This window comes from Mustela nivalis (genome assembly GCF_964662115.1).
Source record: "Mustela nivalis genome assembly, chromosome: X".
Lineage (NCBI taxonomy): Eukaryota > Metazoa > Chordata > Mammalia > Carnivora > Mustelidae > Mustela > Mustela nivalis.
In genome coordinates this window covers 34,884,421-34,904,687 of record NC_139040.1, presented here as the reverse complement: position 1 = coordinate 34,904,687, position 20,267 = coordinate 34,884,421, and the positions used below count along the sequence as shown (strand labels likewise).

General features: G+C 43.7%; 1 protein-coding gene across 4 annotated transcripts in view; it reads right to left on the bottom strand.

The window, feature by feature from the left end:
* The window catches only part of AMOT (angiomotin), a 62,920-nt gene extending 44,410 nt beyond the window's left edge, over positions 1–18,510 (bottom strand). Inside the window, exons 1-4 of one of the 4 annotated variants that reach the window (XM_082716414.1) lie at positions 18,033–18,510; positions 10,263–10,340; positions 3,688–3,836; positions 759–1,692 (exon numbers count right to left, since the gene is read on the bottom strand). In XM_082716414.1, the coding sequence (XP_082572540.1) occupies positions 759–1,630 (872 nt within the window). In that variant the 5' untranslated portion in view covers positions 1,631–1,692; positions 3,688–3,836; positions 10,263–10,340; positions 18,033–18,510. Of the gene's footprint in view, positions 1–758; positions 1,693–3,687; positions 3,837–10,262; positions 10,341–10,614; positions 10,795–18,032 lie in introns of those variants that run through there. The other 3 variants (XM_082716415.1, XM_082716416.1, XM_082716417.1) reach the window with 3 other exon arrangements.
* Positions 18,511–20,267: the final 1,757 nt, after the last annotated feature.

The following is a 20,267-nucleotide window of genomic DNA, read 5'->3' as shown; positions in this document are numbered from 1 at the left end:
AATAACTGGACAATATGAAACCGTCCTCCTGAATTAATGATACGTGGTAAAGAAATCATGGGAATATGATTCTTTCTGCATTTTTGGCAACTGACTAAAAGTTCTATGTGACATGATGTCGCATAGATGTCACAAAAACGTGACAGGCAACTAACAAACGCTCTAAGGAAGAAAGATGAAACAGTCCAAAGTTCATGAACTGCAAGGACATCAAAGGCAAGTAACATCTGAACCTGCACATATCCAGTTCCCCCCACAGTACTATCTAGGTGTTTGTTTTGTGTCCAAAAGAATCATAGGAATTCTGCAGAAAGATTCGTTCCTAAAAGGAAGTGAAGAGAGTACTATGGAAGGGAATAACTGAAAGCGATAGGTTATTCCAGATTGAAGTCCAATTTAATTTGCTTCTGCTCCTCCAGGAAGGGCTTAACAACTCAGAAGAAGAGCCAACACTGACCCTTCCTTCACAATCCTGGGAGACAGGACAGCATGTAGCTGTAGAAATCAAGACTTGTGCTCCTGTTCATCCATTAGGCAGTTGGGGCCATGCTCAACCTATAAGGTCAAGAGAATGTTAATAGAGCACTAATTATGGCTGAAGAGGCTAGGTTGGCAGGAAATTTACTAAGCCAGGGGCCAGCCATGCATTGCAGAGTTTGTTATACCAAACACCTGCCCATTCCTTCCCTTCAGATTCCCAACACACAGCAGAAGCTGGGTGGGGATGCCAGGAAATGACAGAAAGGGAACTCTCTTACCTGGCTGCTCCATACTCAGGGGGATGCTGATACCTCATCAGTTGCCCCTCTGTTCTCCCTGGCTGGTTCAGACGATGCTCACTATAGAAGTGCCCTGGCTCTTGGGGCTTGCACACTACAGATTGGGGTGGCATGCCCTTGAAGGGATACTCTGGTGGGGGACCTCGGTGTTCCATGCCCTTCAGGCTATGCTGGCTGGGAGGTGGCCCCTGGGCCTTGTAGAATTCACTGGAACTTGTGGGAGTCTTGTAGAGGTCACTGGGTTGTGGTGGGGAGAGGGGAGCGCTGGTAACAGGTGGATGGGCCTTCACTCCACTGGTGGCCAGTGACATCTGCATTAGTCGTTCACTCAAGGAGCGGACATGTCCTTGCTTAAGGTCTCTGAGTCCTTCATCCTGGTGCATCTTCCCAGGATTGAGTCGCTGAACTGATGGGCGTCCCTCGGTCCTCATCTTCTGGTTGGTGACTCCGGTGACATAGAAGGCAGCTCCAACACTGGCATGCTGTTGGCCCCGAAAGTACTGGGACTGGACCTTGGCTTCTTCATAGGTTGGGAGTTCTTCATTATTCTGCATTCTAGGGGAAAGCTGCTTCTCCATGATGATGTTTTCTGTCTGGATTTCCTGCCCCTGGGGTTCTTGTCGAGCAGCATGAGCCACAAGCTGTTGGTGGTGATCTTGGGGACTCAACACATCATTCTGAGGGCCTGGATTCCCACTGCTACTGGGGAAAGGAGGGCCATTCCCTGTGGCTTGCTGGTGTATGGCAAGCAGGTTGCGATTCTCATTAGGATTGCCATAGCGAAGCTGCTCTTGTAGCAGACGCTGCAACACTGTGGTTCCTCCACTTGGCTGTTCTTCAGAATTTCTCATCTCTATTGCTTGTGGTGCCTTGTGAAGAGAGAGAGAAATTGGGCACCTGGGCTGCCCTTGACCTGGGAAGGGGAAACAGGAAGCTTAACACCCAGTTGATGGATAAATCATTTCTTCTAAAGGGGAAGAAAATGGTATTTGGGGGTGAGGATTCCACTCCAGAGACAAAGGAGAGAATTGAACTTAGAATTAATAGGTTAATTGTTTGGTGACTCCTGGTTCTAGCATTGATATGATGAGGAACATGGGGACGTAAGACCTCACTGTTTCCTCTTTTGCTTTTAGCATGAGTTAAATATACAACCTTGATTTGACTTCTGAGAGAACTGGGGAGACCTGGAGCAGTCAGGTAGGGTGACCAGAGAGGGCAATTTTCCTAGGTCCTTACTCAGAAAGTTCACCTCTCTGTATTCTATTTAAATGAAAAATCCAACTCTTAAGGCCATGACACTGGGGGCAGGCCAGTAGGGAGAATTTACCCTACAGGCAGGATCTGTAAAGCAGGTCATCATGTGAAGGGAGCTACAAAATGCCAAATAATCACTAAAATAAATAAGAGGTGAAGAGAGCTTGGCTTGCACTTAGTGGAAATGATCCCCACTTGATGCAAATCATTTTCTCTGATCTCATAAAACTTTGCAAGATAGCCTTTTTAAAAAAAAAAAATCCTTTTTGTATTGTCCATTTTGGATTCTCTTTGGCTTAATAAGAGAAGGGCTTGAGATAACTGCTACTGACAAAGTTTCTCTTTCGGCCATCCAGAAATAATCATTGAGTTTTGGGGGTTTTTTTGTGAGGTTTTTTGCTGTTGTTCTTGGCTAGGAGGAACTTAAATGGAAAGCCCTCTTTCATTTGAGGTGTGCCTCTGACAGCATTTAGAAATTGAAAAATAAAAAGGTCACCCTTCTAGAAAGGGTCCGATTACCATATCCCTCCCCCTCCACCACCACCACCACCACTAATTCTTCTTAAGGAAGAAATATGGGTTGAGTGAAACAGGTGTCGGTGGTAAGAGACAACTCAAGATTCAAATTCTAATCATGATAGTGGATTTACAGGGTAACCTAAGCAACTGATTTCTATTTTCTTGTCTTCGATTTTCCCGCCCGAGAAATTAGTCGTAGATGACACCTCTCTCCTTCTCTTTCCCTTTCTCTCTGCATGGTATCGGACACATAAAATTAATCATAAAATCATAAAATCTCATAAATCCATAAAATCTTTGGACAGAATCTGTCATGTGAAGTATTGCCATTCAGTATTCACGTTCAGTAATAAAAGTTTTACTCTAAGGATCTTAAGCGGTGTTGGAGCATGGGCATAATGTCACAGAAAAAGTCACAATAAAGGTCAACCTAGCCAGCCTCGGGTTCTTAGATGAGAATTCTGGAATCCTGGCTCCCAGGCTCTGATTTCTATGATAGTAAACAGCCTCCAATCTCTCTGGAAACATGACCCCTTTCCTCTAGTTGTGCAGGGAATGGCCAGAAGATGTGTATGGTAGAGAGCAAAAGGTCATCTTCTCTGCTTTTTTGCACTTCTTGCATGATTACTGCTACCTGGTCTCAAATTGTTCTAGGGACAAGTTGACCCCCCAGTTAACCTTCCAAAGGCCCTTTTTAAATCCCATTTATCATATTCTCTGAAGAAGGGTGCACCAAAGGGCCTTGCGCTCTCCCTCCCTCCCAGTGACCATCTGGGACTCCTGTATTTAAACTGTCAGACTGGGGTTTTCTGATAGGCTGACAAGCAGAACGTGTAAATGTCTTTTGGTGCCTTTAAACTGGGAAGATGACTACTAAGCTAACCTTCCTCTCTCAAGGAAATGGGAATGGGAGCCTGTGTGGTTGAATCACAATCACTTGCAAACCCATCCTACAAGGCAGGGAAAGAAACCCTGACATTGAGCGGCCCAGGACCCTGAAAGTACACCACCCCCTCCCAGTCCACACCCGCCCCACCCTGCACACACACAGGCTCACATACACGCAGAGGAGCACACAAAGGCACGTGTGTGCTCTCACACACACAGACTCACACACACGAATGATCCATACCTATTTCTGCTTTCTTTTAGGCTTAAAGCCTTGATCAGGATAGGGAATTCTTGCTTATGAGCAGCTCCAGAAACCGCAACGGCAGATTCCCTCTCCCCTAACACTCAGGTTCAGGGTAAGCGCCGCCAAGAGTCCAACCACTGGTCACTCTGAAATGTTCAGGAGGGGGAGGGAGGGAGAAATAAAAACCGTTCACCAAACCAGTCTTTCCAAGGGAATGACTTCACCTCCCGTGTGTTTGCCTTTTACGTGAGTGACAGAATCCATTTCCATTAGGACAAAAAGAAACCTCACTACCAGCAGCTGTGTTCAGGAGGTCACCCAGTTTCCAGAGGATGGAAACGTTCAGGTCTGGGACCGGAAAAGATTGCTCTGTTCTAGCCTCGCAGCCCCCAAATGCTGCTGCTTCCACTCTGAGTTGAAATGGGGGATGATGACAAAAGACAGAACCCATGTCACTTGTAAGGTGCGACCTTGCAACTGCCACCAGTAGCAGGGCACATGAGTCAGGCTCACTCCCCACATCTTGGGAGGGAAGGCCAGGATCAGAAGACAGGTTTTAAGTTAAAAAAAAAAAAGGGGGGGGGGGTGCTCCATAAAGCTCCCGATTTAAGTGCCACACCTCAGATGGACAGAGGGAAACCAAAACTTCTTTTCCACCAAGTCATTTAAGTATTTATTGCATGCTGACTATGCCAGCTGTTCGCCAGCCTTGTGCTAGGCACAAAGGATACAAAAGACACACAACATCTGGTTCCTGCCCTCACAGAGCTTACAATCTAATTGCAGGCCCATTTATTCTTACTGGAGAAGCAAAGGTGGTTGTTCTTCTCAACACACAGCAGCAACTCTTCTGAGGACAAGATGCCTCCCTCCACTTGCTTTCTCAGCATTTCTACGGCCCGGCCCAGGGCATCTCCCCAGAAGTAAACTCCTAGACTCACACGATAAGAGGCTAGATGCAAACACCTGCCAAGGTATGGATCTGCGATAGTCTTCCTTTCTAATTACTGTGCTGGCTCTCTGATAAGCCCAGTAGGGCCAAGCAAAAATGGTTATGAAACCGAGGAATTTGTGTTTAGGTGAGATGCACATGATCCCCACTCCTATTTTCTGTCCCAGACTCACCATGACTCACTCATGTCACTTAAAAGAAAGGCTTTAATCCACATTAGAGATGCCATTTGAAGAGCAAGGCAATGCAAAGGAAGCCCACAGCGTCTCTGTATTTTGGGAGCCTGTCCAAAACATCCAAGTTAAAAAAAAAAATCCACAAAAACCACACAGTGATTAATTTAACGTTATTTCCTTGCAATGTTGCCAAAAATAAAGTGAAGAGATACGGAGTGAGCAAACACGGAAATTTGTCTTTCAATCTTGTTTTGGCCCAACATATAATCTCAATCAAAAGGAAAATCATCTCCAATCTGCAAGGTGATTATTTTAGGGTGTCTTCCCTGATTTCAAAGCAGAGGAACAACTTCTAGTTGGAATCAAAGCTGGACTATTAACAGAGTGTGGTATATAACCACCGTGCTTCTATTGTGTGATTCTGAACAAAACAGTTGTCTTTTTTTTTTTTTCCAACCAAAACATGCAGAAAACAGCCTTAGGCCTTTAAACTTGAGCCCCTGGCGAGAAAGCACCATACAACTATTTTCCAGGACAATTTCAATTCTTCATGCCGATTTTGACTGCCTTGTTCCTCATACCTAGCTTCTTACAAAGAAAACTTTCCTTGCCCAACATCTTACTCTCTTCCCTTAATTTTGTCCCCTCTTGTCCATATCCTTTTCAAAACCCAAATCACTTTATGTCAACTGAACAGAGATTGTCCCTCCCCACCACCCCAGGGCCCTGGCCTTTTCCATTTCTATCTAAAAGAGGAAAAGAAATCAGCCTTAGAAAAAAACTTTGCTGATTCCTCTCCAGTATACTGATTTTTTTTTCTTTCAAGAACTTATGTTTGTCTACATGTTAAGAGTCACATAAGAAGGAAAACACTACTCAATTTATTTATTAGAGAAAGGGAGGGAAAAGATGCCTTGTCTCATGCCAAGAAGTAAAATAGTATGAACTCCACAACCTTCAGTCTGCCCGCAGCTTTAATCCCACCACTGCCAGGGTTCTGACGTCATCGTCAATCAATAAAATAACCTCATTTCCCCTGGACAAACAGATGGTCTCCGAGGACATTTGATATGGGAAGAAAGGCTTTTCAATTGTTCTCTCTTTAAAAATACATTTTGAATCTATATAGTCATCTCTTGTGTAACAACAACAGGGCAGCAAGGCCAATCTAAATTCTTACTATACCCGCAATCATTGGCCTCTCCCAGTATACCTCAATTAAACCCAGCTCTGGTTAAACCGAATCACATGAGTGAGAGCCCGGATGTTTCTCAAGCTACGTCCCAGAAAAATCAGTGTTACAAGCTGACCAGGATAGACCAAATTCCCGCCCTTTGAATAAATGTGAAATATGCCTGGAAGACCTTCTTTTTATCCCTTCTGCCTCCTCTTCCTAATCTTCCCTCAACCCTCACTCTGCCAACCAAGATGAAGAACCTAAGTCTAGGAAACCTGTTTCTCTGATAAATCTCCATCAACTTGTTCCCTACAATTACTTTGAGCTAAATGGAAAGGAGCCAGCTCAAAGTTTCCCCTATGTCTACATATCTACGTGCATATCTATTTGTGCAGAAAACACACATGCACGCGTGCATGCAAAGCCTCCCACAGAAAGAGGCAAAACAGCCTTCTGAATTGTCTCACATCCTCTCAGGTTGGTCCAGGTTTAGGCCTGAAGTGTCCTAGAGAACACCTCGCTTGACAGTCTTCCCACCCAGGATGCTAAATCACTTCCTCTGGAAGGTAAGAAATAATAATCCCTGTGCAAGTTATCTCTAACCTTTCAATGTGTGACAGGCAAACAGTGTAATGTCTATGGTTAAGGGCCTGGGCCTAGATTCACACTGTTTAAGTTCAAATCCTGGATCTATGGCTTATTAGCTGGCCTCATACATTTCTTTTGATCTCCTTAAATCTCATTTCATCATCTTCAAGATAGGGATAACAGTGCTCATACCTCACAGTGTTGTTATAAAGATTAAGGGAGGTAATTCATGTAAAGTGCTAAGCACAGAGCCTGGCACAAAGTAAAGGCTCAATAAAATCTATTACTATTATTATTTCAAAGTGGCCTTTTTTTCTAGAAGACTATAGCAATTTTATGAATTAAAGTTTTCTTTAAAACCTTTATTTGCAACTCAGTCTTTGTGCAAGGGTTCTCAGATCAGCGAAGGTCAGAACTAAAAAGACTCTAAGGAGACCATCGAGTGGTCCAAAGCCCTCTTTCTATATATGAAGGTGCCAGAGCTTAACAATGGTCAGAGCCTGGGCCAGAATGCGGGTTTTATGACTCCCAGGGCAACAGTCCTTCCACTATAATATATTATCTATCATATTAGTTTGTACACAGAAGATGCCTAATAAACATTTACTGAATTGAATTGACTCTGGTTTTAAGAGACTATAAACCTGGCTCAATGCTACCATGTTCCAATTCCACCAGAAGCCAAATGTTAACAGCAGGAGGAAAAATTCAGAGTTGAGAGAGAGAGATGTGTGTAGCTAGAAGCATGGCAGAAGGACCTTGCAAAATCTTCCTTCTTTAGGCCAAGATTTGTAGGTGGGTCAGAGAGTAACATGAACCTCCACTGATCAATGTCTCCAGGCCTCCGTTCTTGGTCCCGCCAACATCAAACCAACTTGGAACTTGCCCTTACGTAAGTCCAGCACTAAGAAAAGGCATTGAGTTGGTCCTGCTTCTTTGCTTCGAGCCCTACCGCTATCTAGATTATGTTGGAAGATTATTTTAAGAACCACAGCAAGGCCATGGCATTTCCAAATCATACTGACAGTGTCAGGTATCTGTTTCTGAGATGGTTCACTCAAAGGTGCAGCCAACTGGATCCCAGTTTTACTTTTCTGTACTCTAAAGCAATTAACTTGAACATGTTAACAGGCAACCGAGGTGATTAACCCTGAAGTGTACATGAGCAATGACGTATTGAGTAACAAGAAAAATCCTGTTGCCACCACACCACCTCCCTCCACACACACCCATTTCAATGGAGGAAGAGGCCCGTCACGACATCCCATGTCTCCTTACTTCAGAAAAACGATACGCAGTCCGTGACATCAGACTGAGCATAAACTGAGACAAGTTCAGGAATATGCCTAGAAGCTGCCTGCTTTACCATTTTCCTATCTTTGATGCTACACTACTCACTTTTATTTTTGTTCCTACTTTTATAAGTAATATAAACACAACATGCAAATATCTATAATGAAGAGGAAAAAGAAATTGCCCAAGGTCCCAGCACCTCAACCTAAACGTTGTTACCGGTACAGATTATTTCTTTTATTCCTCTGTGTATTTGTGTTTTTACAAAGTCATGAAATATTGACATATATATAATGTCGGATCCTACATCTCACTTTCTCATAAGCACTTTCTCCATGGTATAGACAGACTGTGGTGTAGACTTCATAAAAACATCCCAATGACTGTGTAATAGTCTGTGACAGGAGTGTATCAAGATTCACTTACCCATTCTCTACTTATTAAGACATTTAAATTGCTTTCAATTTTGTGCTAGTCTAAATAATGTTACGAAAACATCTTTAAGACTTAGCCTTTTTCAATATTTTGGATTGTTTCCTAATGACAGAATCCCACAAGTGAAATTAATGGGTCAAGGTGAAGGAATGTTTTTTAGACAGTCCACTAAAGAAATAAAAGCAGCAAAACACCAAAGCCCCACAAAATCTCTCCTTCATTTAATGAAGAGTTCTCCTCTCCCATTTTTCCACCAGGGCAGCGCAGGACTCCTGGGAGGGAAAGAAGCCAAGAGAAGCACTGTAGTATCCCAGAGACTTGCGAAATGGCAGAGTGGAATGTGGGCTCCCCTGTGAATCCAGCTTGCATGCACTTGCCCCAAATTGCCACCCGGCCAAGAAGCTAATTAGTAAAAGCATCAGGTGGGTGAGAACAGGTTCATGGCCTGTAATGGCTTATATCATGTTTCATTTTTGCCCTTGGAAAGATCTGACAGTCAGCTTGAAGACATTCAGTTCTAGTGACCCCGCCTGCTACATTCTGAGAATTAAATCTGTTAGTTTTCAGACACCAATCTTCCCTCTATTTTAAAGGGTATCTTTCTGTATAGAACTAAGCATACATGACCAATGAGCCTGTGTGTGTGTACCTCTATTTTCGGCCACAGTTAAGGTGGCACATTTAAGGTCAGCTCTGTTTAATATTATATGAGTTATGTGGCACCGATCTGAAATGGTCAACGTGTTATAGACAGAGGTTTATTTGCAGACTCAACCATAAGAGTCATCCAGTGCTGAACAGAGAAGGCAACAGGCTTAGCAAGCGCAGACACCACAAGGCATTTCTTTCCTGGGCTGCTTAGTCAGAGCTCTCCTAAGAGGCCAGGTCCACTTGCCACCGTGCCCTTGGAGGTTTCTCTCTAAGCCTCCTCCATCTTGCCTCTGCCCTCAACTCTGCTCAATATGCAAAATTAATTCTCTCTCCTTGATGGCACCCTGGACTTTGTACACAGCTCAACTGCAAGACAGTCACACACACACCATGTAGTTTCCACAAACATTTATTGAGTGTTTGCTGTAGCCAGGCACTGTCTAGGCCCTAGGGTGGATTAAAAAAAAAAGAAAGAAAGAAAGAAAGAAACCAGAGATCAGTCCTCAAGAAGCTCCCAGTCAAGCAGAGGGGGCCCAATCCAGCCAGAAGCTCTGGCAAAGCAGAGAACCCTGCCAAAAACTCTGAGCTCCCCTCCACCCAACCCCCAGCAAAGCTTCCCAGAGGAAAAGACCAAGGAGCTGAATAGGAGACATCTGATAACCAACTTGTTGTTGAGGAAGTTGGAAAGGGAAGAGCCGAAGATAGGACGAGATAGATCTTCTGGAGACATTAGCATTCGGATAACAGGTAAGGTCAAAGAGTGGGTTAGAACAGGCATGGCAGGAGGCAGAACAGGAAGGATAAAACTAAGGAGGGACCTCTTAAAGAAACCATCATTCAAGGGTCAGATACTTTGTAATTGTGGTAGTGAGAGGGAAATTTCTTTATTTACCCCAGTGCTTTGTACCCCCCACCCCATGCCTTCAATCTAGACGATGGAAAACATGCTCCAGGGACAGAAGTCTGCAGTTACAATGCAGAGAGGGAGACAGAGCCAGAGAAAGAAAGAGAAAAAGAGAGAGAGAGAAGTTAATTTTGTCTTCTAAGCTTCTAAATACCAAGGCAGAAATCACTCTGCTAGGTTAAGCCAGAAATGGAAGATCTTAGAGATCACGGGTTGGGTGAGTGATTTCCCTCTGTATCCTTCCCAACAGCTACAACGTTAACTGGTACATGAGATACCCAGAAGAACCGCGCCTACTGAGTAAATCACAACTTCCCAAAGACTTTGCTGGAGGCAACAGCAAGACAAGACAAGGGATAAAAGACACAGGAACAGCAAGAACAATAATTCTGTTACCTTTAGTTTCTCAGCTTTTCTTCTAAGGAGACGAAACCTCTTTCACTTCCGTTATCTTATTTGTCCCTCTCAGCCGCTCTGTGAGGAAACAGAGGCAGATGTGATTGATTCTATTTTACAACTGGAGAAGCTTTAAGCCCAGAACAGATAGCTAATGATAACTCATTTGACCAAGGTTTCACCATAGCCTACTTGTGGGGCCAGGATCAGAACCCGGGTCTGGTGACCTCCTCCCCTCTGCAGAGTTACTAGACACAAATTCCTGTGGACTGGACTCTCCATTTTTTAAGGAGGACTGTTCACAAGAGAAACTCGTTAGGAAAGCGAAATTCTCTCAGGACTCTAACAGTACCTTGAGCAAGCCGGGGCACTGCACCCATAAGAAAAAAATCTAAGACTTTTCCTGTACCGACACTGGAATGGTGAGCTATAATTTGCAGTGGTGCTGCACTAAAATAATCAGGAGTTCCCTGTTCTGCTGCACCCCTTTCGAAGGGAGCCCCATCTGCCTTCGGTCTGGTTTTTGTGTCTGAGTGGGGCTCAGGTGCTGACTGCAGGTGTGGCATCCAGCAGGTGCATGGACAGGAGCCAGAGTTTCATATCTTCATACCAAAGGGCCTGAGTCACTCCCCAAAGGCAGCCCCTCCTCCTCACACCGACTTGCAAGCCCCAAGAACCTGTCTTGACCAAGTTGCCACTGCAAAACTAAATCTAGACTCTGACTTTCAAGGAAGGCCTAGGGTAAAATCAGTGAAAAGTACAAATCGTATAACTCAGCCAACTGAAGCTAGTGTAGGCATATGCCGCAGGCATAGCGTCAGGGGATATGTGTACAGAACGACTGTTCCCCTGCTAGCTATGGAGAAAAGGAGGACCACAGCAGGCCCATGTTATGTATTTAGCTAGAGAGTACTTAATTCTATTGGAAACGGCCCTAAAACCTCACGCACAAGTATTCATTCCTCTAGAAAATACAGAGTACGGTAGAAGGAACACACTAAGAATCCTGGACTCCAGTTCCCATCAAGACCAGTCTCCTTCAGGCTGCCAAGAGACAACCACTTAGCTAGTCACAAAAAGTACCAGGTCAAAAAAGTCATCACACTGCCCTCATGGAAGCCCAACTGAGAGCCTAGGGCAGACAGAATGCTCTTTGGGGATAGAGGGGGTCATCCAAATTTTCTTAGCTGCAAAAATTGTTTGCTTTTAAAGAAACAATCTGCCTGCCCCAAAGACACACACACACACACACACACACACACAAAGAGCAAAGAGAAATTAATTGCAGGGGGAAAAAAAAACCCAAATGTTAACTTAATAAAATGGCTTATTGTCATTCATCATATTTCTCCAATTCATATGGAAAACTCAAATTAATAAGCTTTGGTTTACAGCTGGTGATCCCAAAAGTAAAACTGGTTACTGAACTAAAATGTTATCACTGTATATAAACGGAGTGAAACAAAAATCTGAATTGAAAACCTAAATGTAATAAAGAGGAAATTAAACTTCTTCAAAATAGGCTATCTAAATAATTTTCCCCATCTGTGATTTTTATCTTAGTTTGCTGTCACATGGAAAGAAATGCCATTAATTCAATGCAAATCCTGCCCCTTGAAAACAACCAAAATGAGTAAGTGATGTACTAATTAGCTTCCTAATGGGGAAGGTTTTAATTGAACCTTCATCAAAGTTTCCAGGGCAACTTCATAAAAGGATGTCAAACCTGGCCCATATTTTTATCCCCTTAAAAATAATTCTCAATGCACAGAAACACAGAAAGCTTATTTCTCTTCAATGCTGTTAACACTCAGGCCACTACATTTTCTGATGTCAGCAATCCCCTTCCCACAAATATTCCAAGTATGCACCACCGTCATTCTCCTTTCAATTATGTGGTTTCTCTGCTCCTTTACTGATTGAGTCCAGGCCTCTTGGATAATGAGAAGCATGTGCAGGGAAAATATGCTCTTAAAAAACACATACATCAGTTTCATCTGCATTTTGAAGGGGGGAGATCATTTGTCCATATCAAAAGGATCAAAATGTGAAATCTGCTATGGGATATATAAAGCAAGAAAAAGATCGGCACCAATGCCTAAAGTTGGGGGGGGCAGTTATGGTCATCTGAAGCAACACCAGTAAAAATAAGGGAGACCCCCCAAAATCCACCCTTTCTAGCTTGGCCACATGTATATTTAATGTTATCTTAATGTTGCTTTGGGGGGTATTTGAGTTCTGACATACGCATGGAAATGAGCCACGAATTGTACAGCAAGCATAAATATTCCATCATTAATAAAAACCAGCTGTGTATAAAACACTACAATGGCTGAGTTTCAGTTACTGGCTATCATCAGTATGTGTCACAAGCAAATATTACTCAAAACTTTCTCCCTTAAAACACACACACATTCACACACAGACACACGCAGAAATTTGTTGTACTCTTTTTAATCTTTTGGAAGTGCTCTGAAGAACTCGCTGATCTCTATGGCACATTTCAACTAATGTCTCTTTTCGAAGCGATTTTTCATCACCCTGGAAGAGGCCAGAGTCCTCTTACTAGAATTTCAGCTTACCACATAGAATGAAAATGTTTAATTGTTAAGAGCCAAGAGGGTCAATAATACAAATGTTGGGATGATCAGTTATAGTCAGTAAAGGCAATGGAGCACCAAAGGGTGTGACAGGTTATGAGAGAGCAAAGCTCATTAAAACGAACACCTGCTCAGGACCTTATAATAAACGGGCTCTGCCATCATGCAAACACCTTTCATCCAATGACCTCGAAGCATGTGTCCAATATGAAGCATGCCTAGACATCTCTGTGAAGTATTAATATCCCTGCTTCCCAGAAGGGTAACTGAAGCTCAGAGCAGCTAATTCATTTACGCCTGGTCACATGGCAAGTCAAAGAGGGTTGGGCACAGAAATCATAGACCCTGGCTTCAAGTCACACAGTCTAATGGTATTTCATGCAGTTGCGGCAATAATGAAAGTGACTTTACAAACGTCAAGGGCAGCCTATAGAGTTTAAAAAAAAAAAAAGTAGATTTTCAAAAAATATCTTCAGAGGTATTAGGAAATAGATCCATCTGCATTTTCCCCATGAATACATATCATTAAAAATGTACTTAACTTGGAGCTTTCTAAGGACTAAAAACCCATACTTCACTTTCCTATCCTGGTTAAAGAAATATAATCTAATTTACAATGAGCCACTGGTTTCTAGGAATGAATTCTCCAAAATGGAGATCATATGTGCAATATACCTCCTCTTTATCAAAGGAAAATTAAAGGACCGGTAACTGAGCTTCCACTGTAGAGGGAAGGCCTCAAATGAAGAACCCATTACGTGTGGGTTATCCTGCCACACCTACATCTCTTTGTCTCAAATCGTAAGTTTCCTTACTATTTTTTAGTCTAATTTCAACATATTATTTTCAAAGCCATGAAACAAAAATTTGTGCCTTCCTGCTTTTCCTTTCTCATTGGGGAAATTTTACAGTCCACCCAAATTTGTACTCTCTTGATGGCGTTATCATGATACAGTGATTTGAGAATCCATCGCTAATGGTTTAGACAAAGTAAACAGTGGAATGTAGTTTTCTTTTTGCTTAAATAGAATAAGGGAGGGGTAACAAGAGGTCAAGGGAGTGGACTGAGCAGCCTTGCTAGATACATGAACACCCCTAAATCACAGAAAGGGCGAGGGATTACTTACTAAATCTAGAGACTAATTAATATTAGTCTCTCTTGGCATTCAAGGAACAGACATACATGATTCTTCATGCATACTTAGTCAGATTCTCACTTCACTTTTCCCCACAGGTTTAAAAAGTTAAGTCTTAGGTGAGCACTTATTTAAAAGAAACGGTAAATTTCTGTGACCCCACCCCAACTACATAAAATTCATGTTAAGTACAAAAACAAAGACTTGAAAGGAACTAAGAAAAATGAAAGTGGATGATCTGTTATGTCAATGGTATTCTTGATGAAGTTCTAGGCAGGATCCTAGCTTTTTAATTTGATATGTTGTTAAAACACAAAGCACAATGCATTTATATTGATATATCCTTTAAGGAATTTTTTTTAAACATCCAGATGATTACATGATTGCATTTTCTAACAATTATTGTGCCTCCTTCTAGTAGGAATCATTCAATTCACACCGCAAGTAGAGGTGGAGGAAGGGAACCATAAACTTTTGAGAACTGGTTCTCAAAATCACCCTGTTCAAATTCTCACAATTTACAGAGGAGGACCTGCCAAGGGTGGTAAAGTAAGTTAGAGGTGGGCCTAGAGCCCACATCCCAATCTCCAAGAGGCTCACTAGGAAAGTTTATTTTAGATTCTTCTAATAAAAATGGCATTAGTTGCTGCTATTTCCCAGAAACAATCTTCTGGATCTTGGATTATTCAAATACAATAACTAGAATTAAACTGTTTGACCTATTTGGGGTATACAGTCCCATCCTTAGATTTATCAAACTCTGCGAAGTCTGATTTATTTCCAGAAAGTCATACTAGCTCCCTTCTACAAGTGGTTGTAGGCTGGAGCTGAACGTGGCCAGCATTATTACAAGCCAGAATGATTTAGACAATTAACTCCACCCCACATAACAAAAAGATTTCAAAGGCCAAATAATCGCCTCACTTAATTCAAGCTATAGTCACTACAACAAAATTCTAATATCTTCCTTTATGCAATAAATACATTTTTGAGAAGTCCCAGTTATAGTAAATTGTATATATCAAGTCATAGCTCAAAAGCACAAACTAGGAAAGCTAGTTCTTTCAAAGAAACCTGTAGTGGATTCTTTTATAAAGCAAATGACCTCTTATTTTCCTTCCTTTTCCTTTTCTTTTAAGTTCAGATTTTGTGGTGTGTGTGTGTGAGGGGCAACTTCCCTCCTTTCTCTGGGTGAAAAGGGGTCAGGAGCCCACCATGGAGGAGAGCAGTGCAGGATGCACAGCCTGTTTTAATGCCCCCTTAGTTCCTGGGACCAAATTCTAACCTTTGACTTGGGGGTGGGACCCTAGATTTTGGACCAAAGTCCACAAAAGGCAGCAAGGAATGAAGAAGTAAGCAAGACTAAAGACAACACATCATAGAAAACCACCAACAAAAATTCCTGGGGACAGGAAATCAATGGAGCACAATTCTGAACAAATTGGTTTAGTCCCAAGCTAATTAACTTGTCAAGCAGATCTCCAAACCTACTGAATCCATGGGGGAAAGAGGTGATGTAATAGGAGATTGGGGAACATTTACCCATTTACCATCCTAAAAGGCTCAGCCTGACCACACACACCTCTCTCCACCCCTTTCAGTGGGTTTTAGCCACACTTAATGGGTGCAAAGGACAGTTTCTTCCAGACAGTCCCTAAGAATAGACTGTTCTCATGCATTCCAAATGCTCAGTCTCCATGGAGGAGGCTACCTGGTCACAAGCATTTCCCAAGAGGGAATATATCCCCTACTTCTCCTCACTGGTAACATCCCCTCCACCCCAACAAAACAAAACAACTTCTAACCATCCTGAGAACTTAGGGGGACTTTTTGGGGAGAAAGGAAAAGAAACCTTAAGAGGGGAGTAGGAGAGTGTGAGAAACTCCTCTTGTCTCCAAATGGAAAAAGGGCCTTAAAAAGCTGGATCAAAGGAAGAAAGGGGGATGGGGGAGACAGGCTGCTTAATTACAAAGACACCCTTTTAAAGAAGGCACAGGCCCTGGGAGAGGGCTCTTAGGAGAGGCACAGAAGCAGATGTACCCACTTAGAATTCTGGCACTCAATGGGACCTCAAGGTCATAGCATCCATCCCTCTGTGTTCTGAATAGACTGTTCTTAAGGGCATTCTAGAAAGAGTCTCATTCGCTCTTTACAAAACTTTAGAAAAAGCAACTCCACAAAATGCCTTGGGTATGCATCTGTCTAATAATTCCTACTTCACAAACCAGAAATGAGCTTTCAATACCCAAATCCAAAATAGTATTGAATTTAAAATTTCCTTCTAAAATATTTTAAATAGGTAAGTAGATCCACAACTTTCACATAAAAGTTACTCTGCATACAAGCATAGTCAGAGGTTTACTGTGTTATCTAGACTATGAAGTTAGAAAAAGCACTTTCAATTTTACAGAGCCACAGAGTTTTCCAAAGAAAGAAGTATCTTAAAATGAAGTATGATGTAGTGCCAGAAAGTGTCTGTAAATGACACCAGATAAACCCATACAGAATAACTGGAACCTGAGTTATCATCTGTAAATAGATGCAACTACTCTACAACCACCTGGCTATTAAAATGTCCCAGGCCAGTTATAAAATGTAGTTTGGTCAGGCCAACTTTTCCCTCCCAGCTGATCTGAAAGATGATAGCCTTTAAAATTGTCGCCCTGTGCCGTTCCTTCTCTCCCTTCGTGCTTTCCTTTCCCGTTAAAATCAACCAACACAACTATTAAAAAAAAATAAGTAAATAATCTGTTCCCAAAGAAACCATGGGTTGCTGACAATTTGGTTACAGGACTTTGAATACTACCACCCTTCTCATTTGGCCATGTTCGCCCAATTGGAGATAGGTGGGAAATGGGAGAAAATTTATCCTGCATCCAAAATGGTATTGCGAAGTATTCTTAGCTACTAAACAAGGGTGCTGAAAGGTCTAACTGAGAAGGCTTCACAAAGGCTGGCCAGAGATAGGGCTTTTCACAAAACCTAGTTCAAGGAGACTTAAATTACCTTAGCCCTCCATTATTGAAGATTATGGTGACTAATTATCTTCCTCTCTGAATAAAAGAGAGTCATATTTTTAAAAGTTTTAAATGCCTCCCAACTTCTAGTCTTAACGTGGGGGTGGGGAACAGAAGGAGATAGGAGAACTACATCCAACACAACTCCACAATTCTTTCAAAAATACATACTAGAGACTGAAAATGTGGTTTCTCACAAACGTCCGCTTTCCTCTCTCATTTAATTGTATCTAGTCCCTTGCTGCAAATTATTATTATACTACTATTATTGGCAATTTATCAGGCTACAAAGGCTGTCACTCTCCGTCTCGCTTTTCCTTTTCTTTTTTTTATGTATCGATAAATCCATCTTGCTGTTGAAGCACCGGTGTACAGGGACCCAGACTTGGGACCCTCAAGACACCTGCATGATCCTGAGAAAACTGGTCACTAACATCTATAAACCAGATACTGGGCAATTCCATCCTCACCACCACATACATACACACATATACACACACACACACACACACACACACATACACACACACACACCGAAAGGAGTGTAAAATTGTAGATTACTCCCAGACTTTTAAACTTCAAGAATTCACAGCCCCCGGGGGAGGACAGTGTGAGCCCCCACCCCAACTCTAAGCATTCTGGAGGAACGCATCTAGCAATCTGAGATAAGCGCAGACATTCATTCTGAGGTAAATGAAGACCTCAAGTTCCCTCATTCCTTTTGTGCTTAGTTACCTAGAGACCCACAAGGACCCCAGGAGGCAAGGAAGTAAAAGTACCATGAAGTAGTGGTACCCACTAGCATCTCTGTAGGACGAGAAAGGAGCGCACACTCTTCAACCGATTTAAGTTGCTGCTCATCCCGGAAAACTCACGGCCAGCTGCAAAGAAAGTAGAACACACGGGCATCCCCACACGCATCTAGATCGACTCACTCACGCCGAGGGCACGATCAAGTTCATGCCACCATGGATTCCTGCCCCAGTTCCCCGCGAAAAGTAACCATGCGTCTCCTACCCCTGAAGGCACCGAAGACCAGGTGACGACTCTCTGTGCGCTCAAGTGTCTTCAGTCCCGGGCCGGAGGCCAGGGATGGGCAGGGGGAAGCCCCAACTCCCGGCTGCTCCGCTCCTCGCCGCTCCGTCCGGGCTCTCCTTGGTGGCAGTGGACAGGCAGGATACCGGGCCGGAGGGTGGAGCAGCGGATGGTCGGAGGCAAGACAGGCTGGAGGTGGGGGTGGAGGGGGCGGTGAGAACTAAGAGAAGATGAGGCGAAAGAGAGCGGAGATGGAGGAATAAATCAGGGGGTCTACTAGCTTGGGCAGCCAGAAAGCTCCTCGGAAGGAAGGGGCGTGACTGCGAAGAAGGCAGCTCCTGGGCAAAGGATGGGAGGTAGGGGAGGGGGGCGAATGGGTGGCTTTTCTTCTTGCGGTGAGCGGCTAGGACCGCCCCGGAGCGGGAGGGTGGACTAGAGAGTGGGGCGGAGTAGAGGGCGGGGAATGGAGGGAGGGAGCAGGCCTGGACCCAGCGACTGGGGGGGTGGGGGGGGCGGAAGAGAGGCGGGGCTAGAGGGCGGGGAAGTTTCAAACAATTGAACGGCGGGGTCCAGCCACTCTGGCGAAAGTGGGGGGTTCCTAGCTCTTGTCCTTCCAGTAACGTGGCTTAACGCGCTCGCTGCAGTCCTGAGAGGCTACGCAAGCACTGGCTGGGAGGAAGGAAAGGGTTCTGCAAAGACTACAATAATAATCTACGACACCAGCGGAGCGGAGGCGCGTGGGAGAGCCCGTGCAGCTCCCCGCCCCACAGCGGGAGGAAGAAACACAAATAACAGAAATGCTGAAAAGCAGCTACTCGCAGAGCCTGCTCAAAATAATGCAGGAAGGAGCAGCGCTCCTTCGTCTTCCTTCCCCTCTTGCTTCCTATTACCAGCAGGCCCCCACCCAGGTCTCAGTCCTACGCGACACCCTTCTTTCTTCCTCCGCTCCCCCTAGCCTCCCCCCTTCCCACCCCACCCCCGCGTCCCCGCCCCCCTTCCCTTTGGCGGGCCGCGCGGGGGACAGGGGGCCTGGGCGGAGCTCCTCGGAGTCTCCGCCTCTTGGGAGGGCAGGCCTGGACGGAGCAGGTCTCGAAGAGTAATCCCACCCACCCGTCTTTTGCTGCTACCGATTGGCGAATCCCAGCTCAGGATTCGCTCGCGATTGGCCACTTGCATCGTCGATCTGATCTTTTTGTCCCACCCGCCCTCAAAATTAATAAAACTGAACAAGAGACTATTGTCTAGCTCTCCGTTCTCCCCCAGCTACTGCTAAGAGAAAGAAGAGACGGTTGGTTTCTCAGTCTGAGAGAGTGCGACAAGTGTGTCGGCTGTCTCCCGTACACCTTTGTGGCACTGTCTGGCCCTCTGGGAATAGGTAAATTTTCATCCCCCTTAATTCGTTAGGCCAGGAGGGGTAAAAAGTACGTGAAGTGCCAATGTGGTGTTCACGTTTCCCGGCTGCCAAAAAAAAAAAAAAAATGGTACTGACTGCCTGAGAACACAGAGTTGAGAACAGCATCCTGGGACACTGAAAATCTACCATTTTACATCTGGGAAACAAAAGCACAAAGAAACCGTGTAAGATTAGCAGAATAACATGGAATTTGGAACTAAAGGAAGAACTCCTTTTGCACTATAGCACTTACCACCTAGTTGTGCGACTTTTGTTGAGTCAGTTAACTTCTCTGAGCCTTGATCTATTTTTAAGTAAAGGCTGTAAGACATTTCTTATTAACTTAACAACACTGATATATGAAAATCAAATGAATTGTGTGTGAAAACTCTGTAAACCACAGAGCACTCCACACATGTATGTCTTTCTCCTTGCATATATCCCATGTCCAGGGACCAAACATATTGCTCCTCTGTGTTAAGCATTTACATCCAAGGTGTGTAGATTTTGTGGCTTTATTTTTAAAAGTCAACTCTTTTTCTACAGTTTTGAGTTTGGATATGAAGTCAGATCCCTGCAGTTAGAATAATAAATTACCCCCTTTCTAACCAGGGTGGGTGAGATTTCTCTTTTAAACAGTTCTGAAGTGGCGCCACAACCTACAGCTATTGTGGCGTTGGTACTGAAAGAGGAAATCATGCTGTGTATCTCCAAAGTGAACTTGAGAAAACAAACATGAGGGAACACTTACCATGGAAATCACCATTCTCCACAGATCCATATTTCCTAGAAAATGTTGCAAGGTGGAAATGAGTTTAATTGTA